Source organism: Entelurus aequoreus, linkage group LG05, assembly GCF_033978785.1.
Source record: "Entelurus aequoreus isolate RoL-2023_Sb linkage group LG05, RoL_Eaeq_v1.1, whole genome shotgun sequence".
NCBI lineage: Eukaryota > Metazoa > Chordata > Actinopteri > Syngnathiformes > Syngnathidae > Entelurus > Entelurus aequoreus.
This window is the reverse complement of record NC_084735.1, coordinates 24,536,326-24,551,459: the sequence shown is the minus strand read 5'-3', so window position 1 is coordinate 24,551,459 and position 15,134 is coordinate 24,536,326. Positions and strand designations below refer to the sequence as shown.

Sequence of the window (15,134 nt, the reverse complement as noted above, 5' to 3'; positions counted from 1 at the left end):
GTGCTCTGTGTGTGTTTGTGTTGACTCACATGCACCTACGCTCATATTACTAGCAATGTCACCACGGCTCGCCTCATGTCGATGGGAAAAAAAAAGTACCTTTTTTAATTAATTGATACCTATTGGTACCGGTATATCGTATAACCCTAGTAATAACATTTTGAAACGTTAAACTCCAGAAGTCGTAAATAAGAACCCTGTGGTATCCCGTGTATAACATAAACCATTTGTTTTCTCTCTTTTAGCCTTGTTGGATGCTCCTGCTTCAGACTGACTGATTAAACAAGAGCTGCAGTTCTATGTATAGAACCGCTTAATCAAGTTTCTAAATGATAGTTATGGATGCTCTTCTGGACTAAAGGTGAGTGCTGACATACACACACACAGAACTGTCTTCAGTTAGCCTTGCACTTCTTTTTGTATGCTTTTCAATCTCTGCCTCCAGCAGAGCATTTGATTCCTTAGCCTTATCGAAGGCTTTATCAAACTGAAGGTTTAACAGGCTGGAGACATCCCCACCCCTACCAAAAAGTAGGATCAGAGCAGATTATAGGCCCTGACAGCATGCATGGGAAACGCACCCATTCAACCCATTCTGCCCACACCCCAGTCCCTTTCCTGCTTCTGCATATAAAAACGGTCACATGGGGGGGGGGGTTAATACTCTTCTTAAATCCTTTCTGATTCTCACTAGTTTCATCACGGAAGATTTAGACACTGACAAACCTCTCCAGGGCCAATTTCTTTCTATTTTTTTTATAATGATGAATTGTGGCACGGCCCACTGGTTCAGGAAGATCAGCTTACTCACGATGCTGCGTCTGTCACCAGCTTCGTGGTTTGTTATCGACATGACAAATGTACAGGGGATGCATCAGGCGTCAACAGATAACGCACAGATTCCCAGGCAAAAATGTCTCAACAAAAACAAATCGAGCCTATAAATCAGTCTACTTGTTTAACATTGTTGTTAATGCCGAGCAGTTTGGTATGGGTCACATTTGTTTTGTTAAATCTTCTTAAGGGACAATACTACAGAATTTTAACTTGTAAATCTATCTTGTACAACCGGATAGATTTACCGTAAATTCCAGACTATAAGCCGCTACTTTTTTTCCTACGCTTTATATCCTGCGGCTTATAAAGCGGTACGGCCATAATGCAAGTAGTTAAAAAAAAAAAAACACAAGCAAAGACTCTAAAAAGGGGTGTTATTGTTTGTGCAATGGCGACATCTTTTGGACGAGTTTGTTTACTGCAGGTGCTGCGGCGTCAACGTCTACAGTATTTCCTTCTTCATTCAACCGTACAAGTACAAGTGCCGTGCCATCTTCTAGTTGTCCATAGCGTTTCTACTAATATGGATTTTTCTTTAATCACTCAACATATGTTTAAAGTATAATAAGGTATTATGTTTAAATAAAGCCAACAGTGACATTTTTTGTGGACCCTTTATTTTGAAAAGTATCGAAATGCATTTTGGTGCGGGTACCAAAATATTGGTATCGGGACAACCGTATAATATACTAAAACAATTCTTACTTACCAAACCACCCCATGTGAGATGTTTGTAGGAGTGTTTTCGTGCATATTTGTAGCTAATATGCTAACACGTTTACGAGTGTCTGTTAGTATTATTAACTTACAGTGACATTCTTTTTGTATTCTTTCAGTTTCACAAATTTCTCAGTAAAGTCATCAAAACGTCACTGGACTTATGGAGTCCGTTTAGCTGATTGGAGAGCTATTGTAGCTTCCGTAACCAGTGGATCCATGCTGATGACTTCTTATTTGTTTAATCAGCCGTTTTACTGCCGTGTTACGGACACCGTTTGGAAACATTAAACACTTACAAAATCTTTAAAATAACTAATTTCACAGCGTATATATATCTGCGGCTTATAGTCCGGTTCGGCTAATATATAGAAAATACTTTTATCTTCAAAAATTTAGTGGGTACGGCTTATATACTGGTGCACTCTATACTTCGGAAAATACGGTATCATCCACTGAAAATGAGTTGTCCATTATTGTCTAAACTGCTGGCAACACAGGTAAGTAGCAAGATGATGGTGTCTTGTTTGTACTGTCACGTGTGGTGGTGGTAGCATTGTGATCTGTAAATGCATGAGTGAGGAGCTGTGGTTTATTGAAGAGAAACATGAATTCCAACATGTACCAAGGTTTCCCCTAGATTGCCATGATACCTGTGGCGGTGGGTCGTGGTCAAGGGCGTGGTCATCATGACGTCATTGTATAATTTGCTATGATGATATGATTTTCTTTAAAAAGGATTACAAAAATGTATACATTTACAAAATCTTTTTGCTCTATTTTCAATTGTTGCTGCTTATTGTACAATATACTTTGAGAATGTTTCAAGTGCAGAGAGACTTTTAGTGACTTTTAAAAATGACCAGCAACACATGTAGCATCTTTTTCTAGTGTTGTTATAGAACGTACTCGTGTTTAGAGACTCTATTTCTGTTCCTCGGTGTCCCCGACAAAAAGCGAGCTGCAGCGAGCATGACGTCACACTGGCTGCACGCTGCTGCTGCAGTTGGACTTTTTCTCTATAAAAGCCGCCACTGTCCTCTTAATATTTGCACATTTTGTAGATCGCTGTCCACGGGTATATCTTGGATATATTAAAGTTACGTCCCCATCACAGACATGCTGACTACACTCCAGATAATCGTGTGCGTCTTGTTTACATCACAACATCCGGTTTCAGCCACACTGTTTTCGGTGGTCTGTCTTTTTTTGGCAGTCAAGTCTTTGGTGCGCAAATAATAGGCTATATATACCCATTCATACTGTAACGACCTGCTGGTGGTATTGTTTGATGTTCATGTGGTTTTGATTTGACTTGATGTTTAATTTTACGATGATCACACAAACACAGTCTGTGCCTGAAAGTGGATTGAGGAGGTGTTGTTGTGTGTCCAGGGAAGCAGAGAGACGAAAGTGTTTGCATGGGAGGTAAAGCCTGTTGGAATTGGGCCAGTTTTTAGTATAAGGTTGGTAATAAAAGTAAAAAATAGCAAGAGTCTGACTTTTGACTTCTTCTGTAGGCTACAATACATTATATTTAATCTGTTTTCATGTAATAAATGGACAACATTCACATACCAGGGGCAATTCAGGCCCTGTCTATATTAAGCCGGATAACTCCTTATAGTGCCTGTGGTCAAGGCTCATATCGTTCAGTTTCGCTCCCACACCAACGGCACAACATCATTTTTACTTCATAAAATAGATTTACTGGTAGTAAGTAAGATACCAAAAGTTCGGAAATTGACACCTAGCCCATTTTGTGTAATCGGTGTTGAAAGCCGGTACTATTTTTCAGTGAGGCGCAGTGATATCTAGTGGGGAGTGGCGCGGTTTTGGTCACATGGACCAATCAGGTAGCAGTTTATTCTAACAACATACCTGCTATGGCGACGACAACATCCGAGAGTGAAGAGGAACGAAAGACCTCAAAAGTTAGAAAAAAAGTGCGTAAAGAGGAAAATAAAAGATGCTATATGCATCTTTCATCTGTGAACAATGAGGACGTCCAGCACTTCACTCGGACACGGTGGGACACATACAGAAACTATTTAAAACAGTGGCTTTGTCTGCAAGACCAGAACAAGCATCTGGCAGAAATCTATAAACATTGCTCGGATGTAGATTTTGACGCTATTCCTGACGACGCTGGGTTTCACGCAAAATGCTACCGACGTTTTACAGATAAATCTGCATTGTTTTATGCCGAGAAAAGGACCGCACGGGCGGTGGGAGAACCATCTGCAGCCGCAGGTCAGTCAGCAGGCACGTCTGAAACTCCCCGAAAGAAACTTCGATCTCGTTCAGGTTTGCCCGTTGCTTCTGCCGGCCCCGTCCTGCCAGCCATCTGTATAATTTGTCAAAAAGTGGAAAAGTACACTCGTGTGGGAGGAAAACGCCAGAGGGATCAACTCACACAAGCAGAAACCGTGTCGGCAGGTATGTGACACACACACACACACACACACACACACACACACACACACACACACACACACACACACACACACACACACACACACACACACACACACACGTGTGTGAATCTATAGTAATAATGTTACAGTACATAGCGTAGGATTGAAAGAATGTGTTGTTACTTTGTAATAACCAAATGGACCATTTATACACTGTCAGAGTTAAGGGGAGACCTTGGAATTTAAAAGTTTGAGAACCACTGGCCTAGAAAAGGAAGCCCCACCCATCCCCCCATATACCTTCACACCACAGCCCCAATCTCTCTCTCCCCCCCACACACACACACACACACACACACACCCCTGGACTGATTTACACATCACAACCCCCACCCCTCCCCCCGCACACCTTCACACCTCACCCCTCATCCCTGAACTGACTGAACTGTGACCACTACCCACATCCCTGCTGTGACTTCATGTCACCTCCACTGCTGCTACAATAATTGAAGAATGCATAGTGCACTTTATACATCATCATTGTCATATCATCCATTATCATCTTCACTGTGAACTGAATGTGCAATACTGCTTCTGTCTACTCATGCCCACTATAGATCTGTTGTAAGATCCACACTTTGATTTACTTTATCTTATTTCTTTATTTTTGTTTCTTATTTTATTTTATTATATTTATTAGTATTAAACATCCTTAGCATTTACATTTTTAGTAAGTTTATTGTAAGTGTGCAATATAGTTTAAGTTTATTCTTGTTTAATTTTTATATTCTGTGATTCTTTATTTAGCTTAAGTTTATATTTATATTTATATTTTGTGAATTTGCAAGGGGGACCAGCAAAATAAGCTTTTCATTGTGCAGTGTGACTGTCTGTTTATCTGTGCATATGACAATAGATATCTTGAATCTTGGAATGTTTAGCTGGGAGTTCAGCAGCTCACATCACAGAGTCGTAAATCACAGGGTCATAAATACCTCTCCAACCCCCCACTCAAGACACACACACACACACACACTTTTTTACTTGTAAATCTCTGATTTTGCCAATAAAGCTTATTCTAATTATTTTTCTTTTAAAGGCCAGTTGCTGAAGGCAGCTGAGATTAAGAAAGATGCTGCCATTCTTCTGCACATCAACGACAAAGACTGTGTTGCTATAGAGGTATTAAAAACCTAGAGCGGTCACGGAGAGCTGAGGGTGGTACACAACAGGTGCAGATCTATGGACGGGATCAGAAGGCACCCACACAGTGGAAAAAGTTTCTATCTAATGGGACCAACAAAGCAGCACTGGCAGAATTCCTCTTTGTTGCATGGCGAGATGCTGATCTCACCATTTTGGGCAGGGACTTCAGCTTGTACATAGCACATGGAGAACTGTGTCACTGTGTTACTGTGAAAGAGGGTTCACAAACTGTCAGTGCTGTTCACGAACTGACATGTGACCATGAGGAATGTGACACTAGGGTGTTTTTACATGCACAGCATGCTGCACAAGAACATCAAACTGTTGTCATCAAAAGCCCTGACACTGATGTGGCAGTGATTGCTGTAAGTCTTCAAAGAGCTTTACAGTGTAGCTTGTATTTTTTCACGGGAGTAGGCAACAGAACGAGGATCATAGACGTGGTTAAGGTGGCAGCAGCTCTTGGCAACAGTGTTTGTTCTGCACTCATTGGCATCCATACCTTCACAGGTTGTGACTCGACCAGTGCCTTTCATGGCAAGGGCAAAAGGAAGACATTTTCTCTTGCTTGTCAGAAAGACGAATACCTGACTGCGTTCTCAAATCTGGGCAGCAGTTTTAACCTTGACCAGTCTACGTTCAAAACACTGAGCAAATATGTGTGCCACCTGTATGGACAGGCATCTGCCAAAGACGTGAACGATGCAAGATACAAAGCATTCTGTATGGCATCGTCAGCTTTGCCAGAACTGTCCATTCCCCCAACAAGTGATGCCCTCCACCAACACTGCAAAAGGGCAAACTACCAAGCAGCAGTAATGCGACATTCCCTGACTGGTATGATGTGTGCCCCTTCACCCATTGGCAATGGATGGTACATTGAGGATGGGGAGTTAACAGTAAGATGGATGACTAGAAATCCTGCCCCAGATAGTGTGCTGCAGGTAGTCCACTGTGGTTGCAAGACAAGCAAATGTGAAACAGAAAGATGTTCATGTATGTCTGCAAAAATGTCTTGTACTGATTTATGTCACTGCCAGAACTGTGGAAATGTTTCAAAGGAAACAGAAGAAAGAGGTGCATGGGATGATGACACAGATGAAAGTGATATTGATGAGTAATTACGCACCATGTCACCATGTAAAATTTGCCACTTTTGTTTCTTTATCAAGATGTTTGATTATCGAGATGCCACACTGCCATTTTAACGGTAAAGCTTAAATAATGTCTGTATTACCTTTTTTTTCAAATTTGTTTTGGTCTTTTGTGTGTGTTTGTGTGTGTGTGTGTGTGTGGGGGGGGGGGGGTATAAATGACACATGCTGTGAAACAATTTGCTACTTTAATAAATATTTATCATATTTTATACCAATTTGGGCCTTTACTGCATCTATTTTAATCTTGTCCATTTTTGCCTTATTCCAGTTTTGGGGTGCATGGTAATATTTTGCTAGATTTTAAGCCACTTTTGGCCACGGTGTGTTACTTCTTTTGTACCTTTGATTACATAGAAGGTTGTGACATTTTTTTAATGTATGATACATAAGCTTTTAGCTAAATTTAATAAGTGTGTGCTTCATTGTGCTGGGGCAAATCACTTCAGTTGAATCGTTTTTTAAGAAATTTGCTACATTTCATGATCTAAATTCACATATGAGTATACTAAGGCACCAATATTTGTTTCAGATGTTAGGTATATGTATTTATGATATTTGAGAAAGATTTTGTGTTGCCAAAATGAATAAGACATATTTTACAAGCCAAAACTGCAGCACAAGATTTTCGTTTTTTGTGATTTACCTCTATATACATTTCTGGCTTGTGACAAAATTTGGCTAGGTATCATGTTCTGAACTTTTAACCCAAAGTCCAGAAGGGTATTATCTATGCAAAAATGCATTGAACAAGTTGTGCTTAGACGTGGGAGCGAAATTCATTTTCTAGGCACTTTTTCTCATGTCAGCTCACCGTCTATTAAACAAATAACTATTTACCCTAAACCCCGTGTCAGCCACACTAACCCATCGTTCCCCTCCTTGGATATTTTTTTTACACGGTTAAGTGCGCCGTCTATTTCTTGACTCACCAGCTCTTAGCTCTGTATTGATTGTTTATAAACGTAGTTCGGAGAGGAAGTGACGTCAGAAAGAACGCGCCACAGCGAGCTTTATAACAACCAGTTTCCACTCTGAGGTAACCATTAGAATGATGGAGGCGAATCATCCAGACATGCCTGTGTTTCTCCTTCTTCTACATGTACAGGCGCTTGTAGAAATCACACTTGAAAACCTTAAAAGAAGGATTGCAGCTATTTCGGATACAACACATTTTAGACAGCAACGTAGCAATGATGAGCGACGGTTTTGGATAAGGCCTGGAAGAACGGCAGCCTTGTGAGGTATGTTTGTCAATGAGTGTGTTGTGCCAGAGGAATGGCAAGAGAACTTTCGAATGTCCAGGTCAGCTGTGATTCTACTCAGCGAAAAACTCTGTCCATTTATCGAAGGGGAGACAACGAGAATGCGGGCTCTCGTGGATGTGATAAAAAAGGTTGAGTGTGCTTTGTATTACTTGGTCGACGAGGGAAGACTATGGAAAAAAGCAAATGCATTTGGACTGGCAAAGCAGACTGTATCAGTTATTGTCTGCGATGTATGTCGAGCGATTACTCAACGTCTAGTTTTGTACTCCATAACTACTATGAAGCCATGAAGGAGCCGCTAAACGACCGCCATTTTCAGCCTCCAAGCACAGGCAGGATTGCAAGAATGGACAATGAAGGTGAAGGCAAAAGAGTGAGGAGTGTCCTGACCAGATATCTAGATCCTAGATTGATTGTTTTAAAATGTTCTTTATCAAATTGTTTACTTTCACACGCCATTTAAGATTTGATTCATTTATGATGGCTCAGGTGTGATTCACTACAATAGGGCTCTAAGAGCTTCAATGTTCATATGCCAGGTAAGGATACACTTCCATGGTGACTATGACGTAATATATGCGCGTTAGGGATGGGCGATACCACACTTTTAGGATTCGATACGATACCGATACTTTTTCTTGCATTTTCATCGATACCGATACCATTAATTTCTTATTGGCAATTTTTGTCAGTCAAAAATATTATTACTATTGTTATTATTTAAGACAAATCACAAGACAAATACAGACCATTTATACCACATTTATTATGGTCAATATATAATAAAAGTATAATGAAAATAAATAACATAAATATGAAAAATAAATTAAATATAAACAAAAATATACACATTTTCACTTTTCTTATTTCTCAAAAAAAAAGTCTTGGTAGAAAAAGCTTAAAAAAACAATTATTCATAACAATGTTATGTTTCAAACCTCTTTGTGGAAGTAAACTTATAACACTTCAATAAACTAGGATTTCCTTGTCCTATAAACCTGCATACGAAAGACAGTTCCCTGAGAAAATGAACTTGGAAAAATTATCTACAAAAATGTCTGACACCATCACACCTTTAGTGTACTCGAGATATGTCGTCACACGTCACACTTTACTGAAGTCTCAGATTGCTGTTCAGGAAAAGTAACAACGCTGTCGGCTGGCTGTGTGTGTGTTGCACGTTGACGGCGCTCATTCGCTGTCTCCTGTGACGTGACTGGGCCAGCTCTATACTCTGCCAGGTACAGGGGTGTCCCAGCACATAGTAAGTTAAGTAAGTAATCAAAAACATCTGAAAGTGATGCTTGCACCCCCCACACGCCGTTTTTTGGTTTATATCGATACTTTTTTCAGAAAAGTGATGCCAAATGAGTAGCGTGTGAGTATCGATATATCTATACCACAGGATCGATACGCACATCCCTAATGCGCGTCTGACATTTTCCGCGCATGCCTACTAGGTCGCGGGCGGCGAGAGGGGTTCTTAAACCAAAGCTCAAAGGATGTAATAGTGTATGTTGACTGGGATAAAGTTAGGTAGATTATATCCTGTGTAACATTAGCCGTTTTAGTGTAGAGGCAACCTTAATGTTGCCACTCAGCCTATCCACAGGTGCATGTCTTTGGAGGTGGGAGGGAAAGCCAGAGTACCCGGAGGGAACCCACGCAGATACGGGGAGAATATGCAAACTCCACACAGAAAGACCCCAAGCCCGGGGATTGAATCCAGGACCTTTTGTATTGTGAGGTACACGCAATAACCACTGTTCCAGCGTGCTGCCCAAGTACAGTTACATCAAGAGGAAACCCTAAGTACTGTGACATATACTGTACATACAGTGTATTGACAATGGCTGTTTATTGACTTATTTTCATTGGATAGTAGGGGCACAGCTATTTGTTAACATTGCCAATAAATGTCAACAATAAAATTTGTTGTCGACAATAGTCGGTGATGTCATCACTTTGGTTTTTTCCCAAGATGGAAGTGTGGGAACATTTTACCCTGATCTTGTTAAAAACATTTATAACTTGTGGGGGTGTAACGATTTGTTTAACGATTCGATTTGATATTTGTGGTTGCTGATACGATTCAGGGACAATATTATTTGTTTTAGAACGATGCGATCCTAAACCATTCAGTGAGTTGAAATCGATTCATTAACTTTTGATTTAAAAAAATCAAGCAGTGTGACTGGAAAAAAATTGTGGATACTGGACACTGCAGGTGAAATTTACTCTATTCCTGTTATTTCTTGTAAGGGAATTAGGTATAAATTAATTATGGATACAAACAAGCAAGTAAACAATTATTGGCCGACGCATTCACATTTTACAAACCCCGTTTCCATATGAGTTGGGAAATTGTGTTAGATGTAAATATAAACAGAATACAATGATTTGCAAATCCTTTTCAACCCATATTCAATTGAATGCACTACAAAGACAAGATATTTTATGTTCAAACTCATAAACAAATTTTTTTTTTGCAAATAATAATTAACTTAGAATTTCATGGCTGCAACACGTGCCAAAGTAGTTGGGAAAGGGCATGTTCACCACTGTGTTACATGGCCTTTCCTTTTAACAACACTCAGTAAACGTTTGGGAACTCAGGAGACACATTTTTTAAGCTTCTCAGGTGGAATTCTTTCCCATTCTTGCTTGATGTACAGCTTAAGTTGTTCAACAGTCCGGGGGTCTCCTATGTGGTATTGTAGGCTTCATAATGCGCCACACATTTTCAATGGGAGACAGGTCTGGACTACAGGCAGGCCAGTCTAGTACCCACACTCTTTTACTATGAAGCCACGTTGATGTAACACGTGGCTTGGCATTGTCTTGCTGAAATAAGCAGGGGCGTCCATGGTAACATTGCTTGGATGGCAACATATGTTGCTCCAAAACCTGTATGTACCTTTCAGCATTAATGGCGCCTTCACAGATGTGTAAGTTACCCATGTCTTGGGCACTAATACACCCCCATACCATCACAGATGCTGGCTTTTCAACTTTGCGCCTATAACAATCCGGATGGTTCTTTTCCTCTTTGGTCCGGAGGACACGACGTCCACAGTTTCCCAAAACAATTTGAAATTTGGACACGTCAGACCACAGAACACTTTTCCACTGTGTATCAGTCCATCTTAGATGAGCTCAGGCCCAGCGAAGCCGACGGTGTTTCTGGGTGTTGTTGATAAACGGTTTTCGCCTTGCATAGGAGAGTTTTAACTTGCACTTACAGATGTAGCGACCAACTGTAGTTACTGACAGTGGGTTTCTGAAGTGTTTCTGAGCCCATGTGGTGATATCCTTTACACACTGATGTCGCTTGTTGATGCAGTAGAGCCTGAAGGATCGAAGGTCACGGGCTTAGCTGCTTACGTACAGTAATTTCTCCAGATTCTCTGAACCCTTTGATGATATTATGGACCGTAGATGGTGAAATCCCTAAATTCCTTGCAATAGCTGGTTGAGAAAGATTTTTCTTAAACTGTTCAACAATTTGCTCACGCATTTGTTGTCAAAGTGGTGACCCTCGCCCCATCCTTGTTTGTGAATGACTGAGCATTTCATGGAATCTACTTTTATACCCAATCATGGCACCCACCTGTTCCAAATTTGCCTGTTGACCTGTGGGATGTTCCAAATAAGTGTTTGATGAGCATTCCTCAACTTTATCAGTATTTATTGCCACCTTTCCCAACTTCTTTGTCACGTGTTGCTGGCATCAAATTCTAAAGTTAATGATTATTTGCAAAAAAAAAAAATGTTTATCAGTTTGAACATCAAATATGTTGTCTTTGTAGCATATTCAACTGAATATGGGTTGAAAATGATTTGAAAATCATTGTATTCCGTTTGTATTTACATCTAACACAATTTCCCAACTCATATGGAAACGGGGTTTGTATTTGAATAAGGTGCAACCAACAATTTAGGTTGAATTAACAAGAGGAAACACTTTCTTGTCACGTTTTGGACATTCAAGCAATTGTCAGTAAAAGTACAGTAACCAACGTTGTAACAGTACAATTACCTGCTAAAGTTCCTCGGTCATACAGTATCTGTTTTCCGGCCTGGGGTTGTCGATGACTGACAGCGTCCCAGGTGTGCGGAATCATGTATGCCCCCTCAACACTGTTGATGATGTTGGCCCCTCGCTTCCTATTTTCAATAGCTTCCTACATCCATCTCTTCTATTTCTTTCTTTCTCATGAAATGACTTCTTCTTGTGTTCCGAGAGTCTGTGCGTCGTGATAACTTGTGCCGCTGTCACTTACATTGTGTCGCCTGCATCTTCTGTGGTTTAAAGTTGTGTTGCGGCTTTTATCATTGTTGTGTCGATGGTATTGTGGCTTTTGCAATTGTACTCTAGCTGAAAGCTATGATATTGAAATGCTCTGCGGTGGAGAGGGAGAGACAGTCGGAGATACATTCTCAGATGCTTTCTTAACAAGCGGTAACAAACTCAAGGAGACAAAACAGAAGTTTAAACACTAAGAACAAAGACACCCAAACTCTCGCGGGACTCCATTCACTAGCCTGCCGCTCTCGAATAGGTCACACACAACAGCACCACCTGCTAAAGGCACACTGACACACATGTCACAGATATTACAATATTGTCTTATCGCGTTTGTTATGACCTTTCTCAACCACTTTAGATATCCAGCAATTTTGTTTTGATGACGCCACAGACATTTACCGTATTTTTCAGACTATGAGGCACACTTAAAATCCTTTCATTTTCTCAAAACTCGACAGTGCACCTTATAACCCGATGCGCCTAATGTACGGAATAATTTTGGTTGTGCTTACCGACCTCGAAGCTATTTTATTTGGTACATAGGGAAATACGTGTGACCAGTAGATGGCAGTCACACATAAGAGATATGTGTAGACTGCAATATGACTCAAGTAAACAACACCAACATTGTATATGTTCCATTGAAAATATAGAACATTACACACGGCGCTCAAAAATCTATCAAAATGTTTTAGTACGACTTTGGTAAGCTATGAAGCCGCACCGCTCGATGGCTTGTACTGTGCTTCAACATACGAGTATTATTATGGTGTGTGTACAAGGTAAGACATATTATCTGGCATTTTGTTCACCAATATTACGCAAAAACAACTTTTCTTACCTTCTGGTACCTGCTGATCTGTATTTGGGATCTGCATTAGTCCTGAAAATTTGTGCGCGTCCGCCTTTGTAGTCCGTGCCGACCCCGTAGTCGATAAGCTTCTTCTTTGTCTATATCAGGGGTCACCAACCTTTTTGAAACCAAGGGCTACTTCTTGGGTACTGATTAATGCGAAGGGCTACCAGTTAGATACACACTTAAATAAATTGCCAGAAGTAGCCAATTTGCTCAATTTACCTTTAACTCTGTTATTATTAATAATTAATGATATTTATCTTTGTGGAAACACTGATCATCTTAATGATTTCTCACAATAAATATATATAGAAACAGATAAATATCAATATGCAACACTTTATTTTTATATTTTCTCTAAGTGCACATTTTTCAAATTGAACATTTTTAAATGATCCCTTCTAAGACAGTCTTGTGAAATCACAATATCCCATTTTAACTAGCTAGCCACTAACATTTTTTAACAAATCATGAATTACTTTGCACCATGTTTGTACAAATAATAACTCATGTAAAATACAAAAGTAAACTCTCAAATTTTTAAATCATGTCACACTTTGAACTGGACACCAAATCTGTTATCTGTTTCTTTGTCAGTTAGTGGGAAGCCTGGCATTGCATGCTGTTAACTAGTGTGTTGTACTCTGGTGTGTAACTTGACACTGAAACTCTGAGTGAGTCTTGCAGATGTGCATCAGTGAGGCGTGTTCTGTGTTTGTTCTTGATGAAGTTCATGTCAGAAAAGGCTGATTCACAAAGATAAGATTGTTCCTCATTGTTTGCGGAACCTTCTTAATCTTTTGGGCATTTTCACAGCAATCTGGCCTTAAGCTTAATTATGATAAATGTAAAATGTTAAGGATCGGAAATCTAAAGGGAACGTCCTTTCGAATGGAATGCAAAGTGCCTGTTTTGTGGACAGATGGACCAGTTAACATACTTGGTGTTGTTGTCCCAGAAAATCTGGAAGATCTAGGCTCAGTAAATTATGATAATCGACTAAGAAAGCTGGACAAAATTATGCAATTACGGAAAGGGAAATCCCTAACCTCGTATGGTAAAATGTCTATTGCCAACTCGTTAATTATTCCTCAATTTATTTATTTGTTTTTGTCATTACCAGCTCCATCACAAAACTTTTTTAAGATTTATGAGCGGAGGGTCTTCGATTTTGTCTGGAACGGCAAACCAGAAAAGATTAAAAGAAAGGTTTTGTACAAAGAGTATGAATATGGGGGCCTGAAACTTCTCAACCTTGAAGCTATGTGTCTGTCTTTAAAAGCATCAATTGTTCCAAAGATGTATTTAAACATTGAGTGGTACACAAATGTCCTGTTGGACAAAAAACATGTACTGTATCAAAAGAAATTGTATCCTTTTTTACAAGTGATCCCCTTCCAGAGAGTCTGCTGGGAAACATGGCGGGGTTCATAAAGGAAACAATCCACTCATAGTGGTGTTTTCAATTGTATGTGCCAGAAAAAAGAGACAATATTTTGCAGCAGTTAATATGGATGAACTCTAATATTGTAATAGATGGAAAGCCTTTCTTTTGGAAAAATATGTTTGAAAGAGGAATCATTTTTGTCAATGATATTATCAATGAGAATGGTAGAATTATGAAGTATGATGAATTTAGAGCTATGTATGGTGATGCTTGCTCAAGCTTTTCATTTTATCAACTAACTGGAGTAATTGGGAAAAGATGGAAACAAATAATTAATTATGGAACTACTAAATTATTAGTTTGTAAACCTCTAATAAGAAATTCTAGTTGGTAAAAAGGAACTAAAATAAATAGAAAAATATATCATTTGTATTTAATAAAGACATCTTTGAAGGCTGCCTCATACAACACAAATGGAAAATGGGAGGACTTTTTTGACTGCCCGTTGCCATGGGATGCCATATTCAAACTAATCTATAAAACCACTATCGATGTGCAAAATCGTTATTTTCAAATTAAAATTATTTATAACTTCTTACCCACAGGGAAAATGTTAAAATTATGGAATATGACAGAGTCAGATGATTGCCGATTTTGTTTTCAGGAGCCTGAATCCACCCTGCATTTGTTTTGGTATTGTCATATTGTGTCTTTGTTTTGGGTGGAAGTTGAAAAAAAGTGTTTAAGAATTGGTTTGTTTATGAAGCTTAATGTGGTTTCTGTTATTTTAGGAGAGTTCATTGACAATCATGATTTAGTCAATTTAATTATAGTACTCTGTAAAATGTTTATTTTTAAGGCCAAAAACAGATATTCACTTAGTATTACTTTCTTTAAAACATTTATTCAGTATTTTCTAACTTTAGAAAGTTACATGGTTGAAAACGATAATGATGCCAAAAAACATTAACAAAAAGATGAAA

General features: G+C 39.3%; 2 protein-coding genes and 1 long non-coding RNA gene across 7 annotated transcripts in view; 2 read left to right on the top strand and 1 right to left on the bottom strand.

Moving 5' to 3' along the window:
• LOC133650357 (uncharacterized) overlaps positions 1-15,134 on the top strand; it is a 258,130-nt gene that overhangs the window by 10,091 nt on the left and 232,905 nt on the right. For 2 of the 4 annotated variants that reach the window (XR_009826223.1, XR_009826224.1), the window contains exon 4: positions 246-361. This is a non-coding gene — a long non-coding RNA (uncharacterized LOC133650357). Of the gene's footprint in view, positions 1-245; positions 362-1,261; positions 1,475-9,211; positions 9,505-15,134 lie in introns of those variants that run through there. The other 2 variants (XR_009826225.1, XR_009826222.1) reach the window with 2 other exon arrangements.
• Positions 1-15,134, bottom strand: part of LOC133650356 (hippocalcin-like protein 1) — a 120,309-nt gene that overhangs the window by 90,165 nt on the left and 15,010 nt on the right. The window lies entirely within an intron of this gene.
• LOC133650355 (uncharacterized) lies at positions 2,776-6,466 on the top strand. Of its 2 annotated transcripts, XM_062047501.1 has the most exons (3): positions 2,776-3,807; positions 3,862-3,993; positions 5,071-6,466. In XM_062047501.1, exons 1-3 carry the CDS (start codon positions 3,441-3,443, stop codon positions 5,166-5,168), a joined length of 597 nt encoding a protein of 198 aa, XP_061903485.1. In that variant the 5' UTR covers positions 2,776-3,440; the 3' UTR covers positions 5,169-6,466. The 2 variants fall into 2 exon arrangements, with proteins under 2 accessions (XP_061903485.1, XP_061903484.1); XM_062047500.1 differs by having other exon boundaries at positions 2,776-3,993.